The sequence below is a fragment of the Papaver somniferum genome, chromosome 1, assembly GCF_003573695.1.
Source record: "Papaver somniferum cultivar HN1 chromosome 1, ASM357369v1, whole genome shotgun sequence".
NCBI classification, from domain to species: Eukaryota; Viridiplantae; Streptophyta; class Magnoliopsida; order Ranunculales; family Papaveraceae; genus Papaver; species Papaver somniferum.
In genome coordinates, this window is record NC_039358.1 from 62542144 (window position 1) to 62555859 (window position 13716).

At 37.7% G+C, this 13716-nt stretch overlaps 3 protein-coding genes across 5 annotated transcripts in view; all 3 read left to right on the forward strand.

Moving 5' to 3' along the window:
• Window positions 1-815: 815 nt before the first annotated feature.
• On the forward strand, window positions 816-1757 carry LOC113329720 (dehydration-responsive element-binding protein 2C-like). Its single transcript, XM_026576563.1, has one exon. The coding sequence runs from the start codon at window positions 818-820 to the stop codon at window positions 1499-1501; it is 684 nt and encodes a 227-aa protein (XP_026432348.1). The 5' UTR covers window positions 816-817; the 3' UTR covers window positions 1502-1757.
• An 854-nt stretch (window positions 1758-2611) lies between these two features.
• On the forward strand, window positions 2612-5156 carry LOC113289078 (laccase-17-like). The gene is made up of 6 exons (XM_026538252.1): window positions 2612-2777; window positions 2928-3079; window positions 3164-3408; window positions 3535-3663; window positions 3764-4729; window positions 4813-5156. The coding sequence occupies exons 1-6, from the start codon at window positions 2673-2675 to the stop codon at window positions 4941-4943; spliced, it is 1728 nt and encodes a 575-aa protein (XP_026394037.1). The 5' UTR covers window positions 2612-2672; the 3' UTR covers window positions 4944-5156.
• Window positions 5157-12930: 7774 nt separating this feature from the next.
• Window positions 12931-13716, forward strand: part of LOC113289087 (probable replication factor A 73 kDa subunit) — a 4356-nt gene continuing 3570 nt past the window's right edge. For all 3 annotated transcript variants that reach the window (XR_003330853.1, XM_026538262.1, XM_026538267.1), the window contains exon 1: window positions 12931-13626. The gene's annotated coding sequence lies outside the window, so the exon portion shown is untranslated. The remainder of the gene's footprint in view (window positions 13627-13716) is intronic.

The following is a 13716-nucleotide window of genomic DNA, read 5'->3' on the forward strand; positions in this document are numbered from 1 at the left end:
ATCATATGATCATCAGTAATAATGTACAATGGGCTCAGTTCTTCGTGGACTTGGGACTTGGAGTCCCTGTCTGTGCTTCCGTAACTTTTAATTCCGAGAAATGGTTCTACTACCCTTAGGAATTAGCAGGATGTCTCACAAAATCTCTAGAATGTGTATGAATAAGGGAAGTGTTGACATCATGGCTCAAGAACCCAAAAATCACAGCACTCTGATCTTCATCACCACCACAAAACTCCAACTCTGACACCTAGCAACTAATATCCTAAACAAGTGAACCTCATGCAGACCTCCCATGTGCGGCCTTCTGAATTTGTATATGAATATTAACAATTCCTAGATTCACTCCATATCATCTCCCTAGAAAATTAATTTGCATCTTTCTCATCCAATGACTAAACCACAAATAGTGGCAACAAAAATTCAACTCATGTCGAAGAAAAAACTATGTAACTCGAAACGAACTTAATCAGTTCCTCTACTCGGGAGAACTCTTCTCTAGTTCAGTGTCTCTCTCTAGTCGCTCGTGAGTAGTGGTGACACCTAAACCTAAACAAACATTATAGCCATGTGTTGTATCAAAAACCAAACTGAAAATTTATGAAAACTGTTACGGATAAACATTATTAAAAACCTAAGACACCATTTATCAATCATGTCAATTTAACAAACACGCAAAATCATTGTCTTTTGACACGTGTCGAGAACCCTTTTATCCAGGCCAGCGTAGCTCATAACAGTAGTCCTGATCTTATATTGTTATATATAAATGACTGAAAAGGTAATGAAAGAAGAAGAAAAGTAGGAAGAAATCATCATGGTGACTACTACGAATGTAAGTGATGAAGATAAGAAGTTGAAAACAGTGAAGAAAAGGAGTTCCTCAGCAGCAACAAAATCAAGAAGAGGATGTATGAGAGGAAAAGGAGGTCCAGAGAATTCACTGTGCAAGTACAGAGGAGTTAGGCAAAGGACATGGGGGAAATGGGTTGCTGAAATTCGTGAACCAAACAGAGGTGCTAGACTTTGGTTAGGTACTTATAATACATCTCTGGAAGCTGCAATTGCTTATGATAAAACTGCTTTTCAACTCTATGGTTCTTCTGCTAAACTCAATTTACCTCATCATCACCATCATCTCAATCACCAAAATCCTGTGAAATCATCACCAGCATCTTCTTCTTTTTCTTCTACTACTACTTCTTCAAACCCTTGTACCCAAACTACCCAAATGGAAGAAAATCAACAAACAAAGCCTAGTAGTACAGTGGTCAATAATGAGGGGTGTCTTGATTTGGGTATGGGCTCTTTACAAGGGAAAGAAGATGAGGGTAATTCAGTAACGTACAAGACGGAGGAAGATGATAGTGATCAAATTGGTCAATATTGGGAGAACTTGTCTTTGACTTTCTCAGATGATCAAGATATCTTCAGAAGCTTAGATACGCCAATGATGAAAGAATATGCAGCAGAATTAGGAGGATATCCAAGTGTCGACTGATACTCCTTCAATCATGGGCCGGTTCTGGCACGTGTTATGTCAGTAGTGACTAGGGACCTAGGGTCGATCTTTTTATGTAAAATACGTGTACATTAGTATGCATAAAATTAACAATGTAAAATCATATGGGGAATGTACTTTTAATATGTTTAGATTGTCGGCCCGCAAATTTGTCTTTGGCCTGTGTCGTGTAAAATCCAAATTTCAGGTGTAGTAGAATTTTGGCTTTCTTGTTGGTAGATCGGCTCTCATGTAAAAGACCTGCGAGAAGTATAGTTGGTACAACTACAAATCCAGTACCAGTAATGTGATTCTGGAATGTGGTATGTAGAATAATGAGTATTCGGTTGATATTTATCTTTAACTCTACCGCTTCTGGAAAATGCTTTAAAATGGATACTGTATACTAAACTTTGTAAACAAGTTAAACACAGTAGTTAGCACATTAAAGAGATTTTTTTTAACATTAAAAGACCAAAATCCTTGCTTGGAAGAAAGTCGGATTCTACGTCCATTTCTCTTTTTGTTTAGAAACTCCTCCGACACTCTTACAAACTCACACAACTCCCCCATCCAGCCATCCTACACTACAAGGACATTCGAAAAATGAAAGGCCTTCGGGTAATGAATTTTACACACCTGCTTTCAAGAGCTAAGGATACTAGTTGGCTAATGGTACTGACAAACACGTAAAATGGCTGAAATTCTATACGTATAAACTTGAACTATTATAATGCAGGTATGAGCATGTTTGTTTGCCATCAGTGCCATAGCAAGGTCCAGTAAAGCTAGTGCATGCTGGATCTAACAAAGATGGGGAAAATCGAAAATGGTTTTGTGAAATTTTGTTGTGTCAGGCAGATTTGGATAAAGGCAGCAAAGCAGGTAGGGTCAAACAAACCAAAATTAAAAAAATATCATCTACTTTGGTAATGCTTTACGATAAACAACGTTCAAGATGGACCAACAACTGGTGGTGGGGATCATCAAAACGATCATTCAAATTAGTGATATTTTTTAAGGATAATGTCATCCACCTAACCAATTGCAAGTCCACTATATAAACTACCTGTCTGACAGTCTTTCATCAATCAACACTCCATCAACTGGCTTTAGCAGCTTCAATCATCTTGTTCTCTCTCTGCTTTCTAAATTCGGTTTAGAGCAAGAGATGGGTTCTTCATCTTATTCTATCGGAGTTTTGATCTTTGCATTGTGTTTTTTGTTTCATTTTCCCAATGCAACTGCAGGCGTAACTAGGCACTATCAGTTTGATGTATGCGTTGCAGAGACAATGATCTGCCATTTTATTTTATTTTTTCAGTTTATCATCTTCTAATACGATGAGAATCATGCACCAATGAGTTTTTTTGCAATTTAAGTTTGATCAGTTTTGTTTTCAACTTACTATATGTAAAATGTGCAGATTAATATGAAGAATGTGACTCGACTATGCCAGACAAAGAGCATCGTCACCGTAAACGGACAATTTCCAGGACCTCCAATTTTTGCTAGAGAAGGTGACAGGGTGGTTGTTAAGGTGGTAAATCATGTCCAAAACAATATCACCATTCATTGGTAAATGACTAAACTTCGACTATCATTAATAACAATGCCTAGAATTTGAACAACTGATAATACCAAGTTGTGACAAATTTACAGGCATGGAATTCGTCAACTTATGAGTGGATGGAGCGATGGTCCTGCATATGTTACCCAATGCCCCATTCAAACTGGCCAAAGTTATACATACAATTTCACCATAACAGGCCAAAGAGGGACACTATTTTGGCATGCTCACATTTCATGGCTCAGAGCTACACTTTATGGACCTATTATCATTCTCCCCAAACCTAACGTTCCATACCCATTCGTGAAACCGTACAAAGAAGTCCCCATGATCTTTGGTAAGTAATTATTTTTTTACTACAAACTGGTAAATTTCATCTGTTTCGTATTAGTACAAGAATATTTTGATCAATTTCTTTACTACTTGGTAACTAACATGACGAATGAAATCAAATAATTTTCAGGAGAATGGTTTAAAGCAGACACTGAAGCTATCATCAACCAAGCACTTCAAACTGGAGGTGGTCCTAATGTCTCTGATGCCTATACTATCAATGGACTTCCTGGACCATTGTATAATTGCTCAGCAAAAGGTAATAGTGCATGAAAGGTTCTCTTTTAATCATTTTCCTAAAATGACCGTGAAACTTGTAGGTCTCAACTTTTAACTATTGTGCATGGAATGATTGACAGATACATTCAAGTTGAAGGTTAAACCAGGAAAAACATATCTTCTTCGATTAATCAACGCTGCGCTCAATGACGAGCTTTTCTTCAGCATTGCCAATCACACCCTCACTGTGGTCGATGCTGATGCTGTTTATGTTAAACCCTTTGAAACTGATACCATTCTTATCACTCCTGGGCAAACCACCAATGTTCTTCTCAAAGCCAAACCTTATTACCCAAAAGCCTCATTTGTCATGGCTGCAAGGCCATATGTAACTGGCCAAGGCACTTTCGACAATTCTACCACCACAGGTATCCTGGAATACATATCTCCATCTTCAATTAAAAGCACGTCAAAGCTTCCACTTTTCGGAGCTACACTTCCTCCACTAAATGATACTTCAGCTGCCACAAATTTCACCTTGAAGTTTCGAAGCTTAGCCAACAAACAATATCCTGCCAACGTACCAAAAAATGTTGACAAGCGATTTTTTTTCACCGTGGGTTTAGGTACAAACCCATGTCCAAAAAACCATACATGTCAAGGACCAAATGGATCAATGTTTTCAGCTTCTGTTAATAATGTCTCATTTGCACTTCCAACCACAGCTCTACTTCAAGCTCATTTTACAGGACAGTCGAACCGTGTTTATAGCCCGTATTTCCCATACTTCCCAATTCATCCTTTCGATTATACCGGTAACAATACAATCAATAACACCAATGTCATTAGTAATACCACAAATTTGGTTGTGTTACCATTCGGTACCAGAGTGGAGCTAATTATGCAGGATACTAGTATTCTTGGTGCTGAAAGTCACCCTCTCCATTTACATGGGTATAACTTTTTTGTTCTGGGCCAAGGATTTGGGAACTATGACCCTATTAATGACCCTGCTAAATTCAATCTTGTTGACCCGGTTGAGAGGAATACAGTTGGTGTTCCTTCTGGTGGTTGGGTTGCTATTCGCTTCCGTGCTGATAATCCTGGTAAGTGAAATATTCATTTTTCATTGTTGTGCTATATTGACACCAAATTGCTAATGATCGTTTTTTGATGATCCGGTGAACAGGTGTATGGTTCATGCATTGTCACTTGGAGATTCACACAAGCTGGGGTTTGAAGATGGCATGGCTTGTATTAGACGGGAAACTCCCTAATCAAAAGCTTCCACCACCACCATCTGATCTTCCCAAATGCTGACCTTGACTTTTTTCTTGGTCATTGACTTTGCTTTGACAAAATTCTCCGTTTTATATCCTTTCTCTTGTTTTGGTTTGATGTCTTTTCGTTTTTATTTTTAATTCTCGGCCCTCCATTTAACAAACACAGAGAAAGAGTTTCATTTTCTCATGAAGGTTTTTGTAAGGGGATTATCATTTAATAAAATTCAATAAATAACGTACATTGACAATTTCCAATACTTTGTGATTATAATCAGGAAACGAATCTTCATCAGACATACGAAAATTTTCCTAGTCATAATTTAGGTTTTGAAGTCTAGATTTTTTCTCTGAGGTATCCCCTTCGAATACGGTTTCTAAAATATCCCAAGCATCTTTATACCTAGTGCATGAAGTCACATGGTGATGAAGATCTTGGCTTATGGTGTGAATAATAGCATTTAACCCGTCTGAATTATGTTTTGCATCACTTATCTCGGTTTCAGAATATTCCATTAATTCTTTCGCAATAATGTTTCTGTCTCTAACAACTGTTGGAGAATCATATCCTATTACTACATGTTTCCATGTATGAAAGTCACGGTCTTGTAGAAATGATCTCATAGCAATTTTCCACTATAAGTAATTTGTGCCATTAAAGGTTGACGGTACGTTTATCGGGATTTCGCTCCTATCCATATAGTCATATTGCTTCAAACACAAACTTATTAGGTATTTCACGTGTTTTCCTACTCTGATACAAATTGAAAATACAGGTACCAAAATATGCCACCAATTTTTTCTTAGGCAACCTGTATAAACTAAACCTAGATACAATTCCGAGAGTTAAAACTTAATGAATCCCAATCTGGAATAATATTCAGAGTTTATATCTCTTTCTCCCACGATCAGAATGTAAACAAATATGTGAACCTAATTATTTGTGAGAGTACTTGGAAAATACCAAAGATCAATATCCAAGAACCAATCAAGTCGTACCCAATCAATTACGATGGACGTGTCTACTTTGATTGATTTACGTATAACCTGTGATATTTCAATTATGAAGATAAACAATATAATGTTGAAAAGAAATAACACATACACTCGAAATTTTGTAACGAAGAAACCGCAAATACAGAAAAATCCCGGGACCTAATTCAGATTTGAACACCAAACTGTATTAAGACGCTACAGACTCTAGCCTACTATCAATACTTCGGACTGGAATGTAGTTGATACCGAATTAAACCCTCACAACAATTCATTTACGGTCGCGACCCTTATGCCTCTTGAATCCCAGCAGGACTCTGCGCAATTGATTCGCTTAGCTAACGTCTTTTACATCCTAAGAGTTGCTTCAGTTAAATTGAAGAATTTAAACCAATCTGCCTCCCACAGATAAGCCTATATGTGATTTCCTTGTTGATCAAAGATCAAGGTTAAATAGGAAATCGAATGCAATAGACAAAGTCTAGTAAACTTAAAAATCTGCTGGAACTTACAACTCCAAGAGCATCCTAGAATCTTATTCGCCTCACAAGTAAAAACTTGTGAAATCACAAAGTCTGAGACGAAGAAACTTTTCAATTTTTAGCTATCTTTTTGTGATCAGAGTGAGACTCAACAATCAGTAATAAGATCGGGATACACAAATCCCTAGGTGAAGTCTTTTAGTTGCTAAACCCTAGAAGGGTTCGAAGGAGAGGATGAATCTAGTTTACAACTAGGATATACAAGAAAAATGTCGGGGATTCAAAAATCCCAGTTGCTTCAGGTTCTCTTTATATAGACTTTCAAAACAAAGGTTGCTCCGGAATTAAGTAAGGTCAGCTTTAGAATCAAACTATCAATATCCAACGTTAGATGAATCTTTGTTTTGATATTAACACAACGAAATATACACTATGATTAGGATGAACCGTAACCAAACCGTGTACAAAGACTTTCATGAAATGTTAATCGAAACTAGCTAGACGAACTATAAACTTAATCATTTTCATATAACACTTAAGAATTTAATCATGAGTCACAAATGGCCGGTTTTCAGCCGTGCAAATATAATTCACTTCCTCAATCAACTAGATATAAATATAGTACGTGATAAGAAAGAGTTCGTTCCCACAGAGAGGCTTTTGTTGTTATCAATTTTCAGTTTCTTAGTAACCAAAGGGGGGGGGGTTGTTTTATCTTAATAAACAAAGCAATAAAAGTAATTGAAAGCAATAAAATAATTGAATAATCAATAAGGAGAAGATATTGGTCATGGGATAGTATCATTCACAAACATGTATTTTCATCAATGACTAGAATTGGAATTTTAATCTCTCATCTATTAGAAGTCCTAGGATATCTTGATCGCAAGAGTATCCCGTTTATTTCCCGATTTTATCACAAACAACATTAAAAGATGCTATTGTGAAATCTACCTAGAAAGCAACCTAAAGTGTAAACGCACAATTAAGTTTAACTCCCTAAGAGCAATAAGTTCTATGAAATAAGACTAATCAATGCAACAAACGTGTAAAAGCACTAATTCGTTTTAACAAAGGTTATGATTCATATGCAATTATAAAGATATATCACTACAAGTAATAATGGCACTATGCTACTTGCAATCAGGAATTATCACTTTTTCGTATAATAACCCTAATCTAGCAATAGAGATGAAGACTAATCTAATTGATTCCGGACTCAACCAAACTAGCATTCAAATCATAAGACAATATTAACAATGAAACATAAACAATAAAATATTGAGACAAAACTAATTCATTGAATCAAATCTCATGCTTGAGAAATCACCTTTATCCCATAACCAACAATTAAGTTTAGTTACTCGTAATAATAGAGTTCATCATAATCATAATCATAAAATAATTGAAGAAGATGAAAAATAAAAACGAAAGCAAACCCTAGTTGTAGCTATCTCCAAAGCTCCAAGAATAAAAACGTGATATTAAAGAAAGTAGAAAACTTTTCTTTTTGTAGCTCTTCTTAGGTCAAGTCTTCAAAAGCCCAAAGTCCAATAGCAAGATGTCCACCAAGCTCATATGTGAGAAAAACCCATGTAGAAAATGTCCAAAATCGTCGCCGGAAATTAGTCGGAAATCAACCGGAAAACGTCTCAGGTGAACGGCAAAGTCCGCCCCGGTCACCGGTCAACGAGTCGAATCGGTCAGGTCAACGGGTCAACTCGTTGAAGTCAACTGAGTCAAGGTGAGTCAGGGAGTCAGCTCATTGAGTCGGAAAGTTAGGTCTAATTCAGCATCTGACTAGTCTGAGTTGATTCTGGCCAAGGCCATTGCACAGGCCATATCTTTGCTGCACAATGATTGTGCATCATTGCTTCTTCTGCTCAGCCATCTGTGGTGCACCATCATTGTGCTTCACTGCTTCTTGGCCAGCCAACATGAGGTGCACCATCATTGTGCAACACTGCCAGATTGCCAGCCATTACTTCAATCCATTGGCTGTAGCTTCAAATCCACATTTTCAGCACCAACAAGCATAGCACATTACAGTCCCTTGTTCACCTTTGCAGTCCAGTTCAACTAACAACAACATTAGCAGCAACATGTATTAAACTGCCATTGAACCATGGCACAGCAGCAGTTCCATTTCCCGACTGTATGCATAAAAAATTGACCAAAACCCCACGATCTCGAGCCTTCGTTTCAGTCTTTTCGGGCTCCAGTTATCATCACCACTGATTCTCTTCTCTACATTGCCTCAGTTCAGCTAAACCCATTTCCACAATACACTATGAACTGCAATCTATCACGGCAAACTTCCACAGCAACATCTGTAACACCGTATCTCCCTCACCAATTTACAAGCCACTGCCATTCATTCTCAGTTCTCAATTGTTTACCATCAGTCACAGTCCCTTGTAACTCAGCTTCTATCCGACCCACTTCTTCTTATTAGTCTTAGCATCAACTGCCTAACCCTCTTCATTAGCAAATCAACACACACAGCTTCCCCATTTCAGCTGCACTGCCACTTTCTGAAATAACTGCACTTGCAAATCTGTAGTACCTAACATACATCTAGGTCAGTACTTTCTTCTCATTCTTCTTAAATCTGCAGCTCAACATCATGGCTTGCTACACAACTTCCTAACTTGCCTTCACTTCCAGCTCCCATTCAAATTGCCACCGAGATCGAATTAATCTCAAACTCTTAAAACCAAGGCAATTGAACACAACCAGCACCAACATCAGTACCCAATTGTTCTTAACGCTCTTCATTTGCTTCACAGCAACACAAACTCATTCCATGACTTCACCATCTCAGTTCTCCTTCTCTGCATTTCATCTGCTAGCAATTGCACCTGCAATCTCAGAACAACTTCATTGCAAACCTAATTCTCACAATCAAAAGCATCAGAAGCTCCTCCTTCTGTCTTCATACCAACCTCGGCATCAGACTGCAATTCGTACCAGAAATCAAAACCCTAACTTCTCCATCGACCCAGATGTACACATCAAACCCAAAATCTGAACCAACCCATCTTCAACTGCAGTTTAGCTTCTTCTTGTCTAATTTGACAGCGGCAACACAAAATCAATCTTCTCTGCAAAACCCTTAATCTCTTCTCTCATAATCGACGACAGCAGTCACTGTTTTCATCTCTTTCTCGCGGAATCAATTCAAACCCCATCTGTATTTCATGTTCCGCCAACAGCACCATCAAACCCAACTCTGATTCAATCTACCACCATCTTCAGCGTTAATAACACAAATCCATAGTTACCAGATCCCCTTAAATCGAATCAGTCTTGAATCAGTTACAACCCTCTTCAATTTCATCTCTTAGTTTCTCAATTTGACGGAAAATCATCTTGAGCTTCCGTTAATGGATTCAGCCCATATCTCGGTGCGCAGCTTTTCTTCTCTCAGATGTGTAATGAAATGAATGAGAAAGGAAATAAAACCTCTTTTCTGAATTCTAGGGTTAAGTAATGATTGAGATGTATAAAGACACCCAGCACTTTTAGATTAAAACCACCCAGATGGCAACCCCCTAACGTAAACTGTCCTGTCTTTATAAGGCTGCACAAGACCCGGTCCGATTTACCTGTACCGACCCGGACCCGAAAGACCCGGACTCGAACCGACCCGAACCCGAAATTACCGGTACATGTACCGGTTCTGAATGTTGATACCCGATATAGACCGGTACAGGTACCGGTTCTGGGCTATTCCCGTTCTGTACCGAACCGAAAAACCCGGTAAATTAGAGCCATTGATATCTTTTAAGATATTACATCCTAGCCGTCCCTTTTAGGTTTAGTCTCATCTTCAACTCCAGGTACAGCTACAGGTACTGGTCCTGGTCTTGGTACAGGTACAGGTACCTTCGTTATTTTGAACTTAAGTTGTAATGTTGAACTTTATATGTTAAGTTAGTTTATTGTTAGCCTTTGTGTTTCAAAATTTGGGTAAAAAACCCGGTACCGGTCTGGAACCGGACCGGTCTGGAACCGGACCGGTCTTACCAGTACAGGTACAAGTCCAGGTACAGGTACACAAATTGAGGAACCGGTCAACTCCGTGTACATGTACCGGTTCCACCAAAAACCCGGTCCGAACCGGTCCATGTGCAGCTCTAGTCTTTAATACCTCTCCAAATCGAGTTGCCCCTTATCTTTGGATGAGCTCCCAATATCGTTCGCCCTTGAAATGAGCTTTTTGCCTTTGTTGCTTCAAATACACGGTTTCTTCTTCTTTCGCTCCAAATGGCTCCAAGACACCTATAATACTCAAAATCAAAAATAAGATACATAGTTCACCCGAAAAGTAGCAAAGAAAGCATAAACATTGATAATAAATAGGATGTATTCTACACCCTATCAAAAAACATAGGTTATAGTGTGATCAAATATGTCTAGATAGCGTTTTTACCGAGTTATTCAAATTCCGATTATCTCACTGAAATAATTTTGATGCATCTAAAAATATTCGATAGGGTAAGTATGTGTACCTGGTAAGTTTACTTACTCTTGGTTCGTGACTATTGTTTTCAAGGTACATGTACCGGGTATGTATACCCTTAAGAGAAAAATGGGTCAGGAATACTCATATCTTTTCCGTTTTGCATACTGGGTATGCGCACCTTTCCGATTTAGAAACCAACAGATCTTTTCTGGTTTACATACTAGGTACGCGTACCTTCCTGGTTCACGAGTAAACAGACTTTTTATATGGATACCGGATACGCGTAGCAAAAAGTCGCTGCCGAACAATAGCTACGTCGGTACGTGTACTGGGTACATGTATTGCGGCTCCGGACTTATAAAAGTTGTGCTAGTATGTAAACTGGTATGCATACTGTCCTATTTCCAAATTTACAGTAGTTCTATTTTTCTCTCTTAATTGATTCAAAACATTCTCGAATAACATCCTGACACATATCACTGCTTCAGGATATTTTCAAATGATAATCTTGAATCACCATTTAGATCATGAGCAATAATTTTTTCTTAACCGAATTCATCAAGTATGAACAAATGTTCATAAGCTTAGTCATATATATTTCGAGAATAATTAACAAGACAAACTTGACTCAAAATTCTTGTTGTGTATGTAATAGTCTAATTAGTCATGCGACATGGTCTCATAGATAGAAAGGTGAAAACTTGAGTAATAGGTGGTTCAATCTTCACTTACCTTTTGTTGAAGAAGTTCTCCAAAAGCTTCGGTTGATCTTCGCCTTCAAACGGTAGAATGCAGTGATGTACGATATACTACACACTTCTATCATAATCTGAGACTTGACTAATTGTAGACTAGAAATCAACATATAGTTTTGATCAACTAAATTTGGCAACAAGCTTGAGATAGCAACACTTGTGAGTTCGACCGAGAAATGCTCTAAAAAATAACAACAAGATCCGGATACGATAACTATCAGGTAAAAGATAATCTGACCGGGTTTCACGATTCCACAGGTAAATTCTTTACATTCATAACCTAGAATGCATTTCACAAAGAACTTAGGTTATAAAGGATGACTCTAACTTTGCAACTAGGAAACATGAATGCCAAGGATTGATAAATCCTATTGCAAGGGTCTCCGTATTTATAGATTTTCAAAGATCTAGGTAACTTCGAATTCAAGATAAGATAACATGAGATCCAAGCAAACACTTCCTCAGCTTTGGTGAAATTCTTGTTAGGAATTCATTTAAACATGTAAAAAATGTGCCTTGGACTTGCACCGAATAATATACACTATGGTCCCGAATTCTGGAACCGTGTACAATGATAGTTCATGTTGGAAAATATGTGTCACTTTGCACTACAGATTATGGTTTAGGAGTTAGTTGGGTAGGCCGTGGAATAATCTATGCCGTTCAAAATTTCGAAAAATATAGACCGTCATTGGCCGACTTTAGGAGTCCTCCTATAGGTTGACTAGAATGGATTATGCCCGTCACACTTTTATGGTCCTCAAAATTGAGTTTCAAAGTAGAATAATTTTTTTTCAAAATTGATCCATTCTGGATCGTTGTTCTTCAAATTTTTTGCAGTAGACATCTATTAATCGTCTTATCTTTCGTAAATTGAAAGAAATTTCACAAAATATCATTCCTGGTTAAATAATTTCTATATTGAAATGTCGAAAGATAAACAAAATCAATTCTCAACCCTCAAAATCCAATTCAACATATAAATGAAAAATAATTGGACTTCAATTCAATGCTAATAGAACATAATGGTATCCATTTAAGTGATTCAACCCTTTAGGTGTTCCGGTTCGACCAAATTTGACACTTTCATAATATAATTTTGCTGGAAAAACAGAGTACCTTCGATCCAATCACCGAGTCAGTGGTGATTCGATCCAGTGGTGATTCGATCCAATCACCGAGTCAGTGGTGATTCGATCCAATCACCGAGTCAGTCAGTAAATAAACTCAGAAAACAGTGGGTTAATCGACCCAATCACCGAGTCAACTTCCATATGTCCATTTTCGATCTAATTTTACAACATCACTTCAATTTCATCAAATCATTGGGGAAAAAACCAAACTTCACTTCAATTTCATCACATAGTATCAACCCATCAATCAAATAAAATAAAAACAGTTTGAAGAAAAGGTAAAGAAGGGATTTTGATAAGAACCCATTAAGGAATTAGAGAAGAGTATTAACACCCTTTTTGTCTTCTCCATTTGAAACCCTTTTCCTACAATCAAACACAATGAATCTCCTCTTTTTGTAGTAAATCATTGCTTACACAACAGTAGTGTATGCTGTGTCACGGGACGGCTGGGATACATCCGGTGTATCAACTAGCGGCTGTGATTTCTCCCTCCCCTCCCAGATGTATTCGATCCAGTGGATGTCATTGGCACACCACCTCTGGAAAGATAAAAGAGAATCCGTTCAATATCTTTTGTAACGCCTCAATGAGGCCTGTATTCACTCTAGGCGATTCAGTTCTTCCATTATCTGTGATTGAATCTTCGATTTCCATTAATTGGATTTCTCAATAGCATCTAAGGGTCGCTCGGAGTTCCCCTTCAAAAAATTTCACAGCTTCTGAAATAAGTAACGGTTCTAGGGTTTCCTTAATAATTAGAATTGCGATGAGATTGATTTATTGGTGAAATCAAAGCAAAAAAAACGTACGCCATGGATTTCATTGCCTGCTACCTCTATAAATTGTCTCCAAAAATCACAGGAAATCATCAGTCTCACAGATTCACCATGTAAGTTTCCACTCTCTTCCTTCCGTTTACAGTTTCTATTTTTATTTTTTTTCAGTAACAGATCTGTGGATTTTTTTTTTTTTTTTTTGT

What these genes read in the sequence shown, in the direction of transcription:
- LOC113329720 (XM_026576563.1), top strand. Translation starts at nt 818, where the DNA reads ATGGTGACTACTACGAATGTAAGTGATGAAGATAAGAAGTTGAAAACA.
- LOC113289078 (XM_026538252.1), top strand. Translation starts at nt 2,673, where the DNA reads ATGGGTTCTTCATCTTATTCTATCGGAGTTTTGATCTTTGCATTGTGT. An exon ending in AGAAGTCCCCATGATCTTTG is followed by an intron (nt 3,409 to 3,534) that starts GTAAGTAATTAT and finishes AATAATTTTCAG; the next exon opens with GAGAATGGTTTAAAGCAGAC. An exon ending in GTATAATTGCTCAGCAAAAG is followed by an intron (nt 3,664 to 3,763) that starts GTAATAGTGCAT and finishes AATGATTGACAG; the next exon opens with ATACATTCAAGTTGAAGGTT.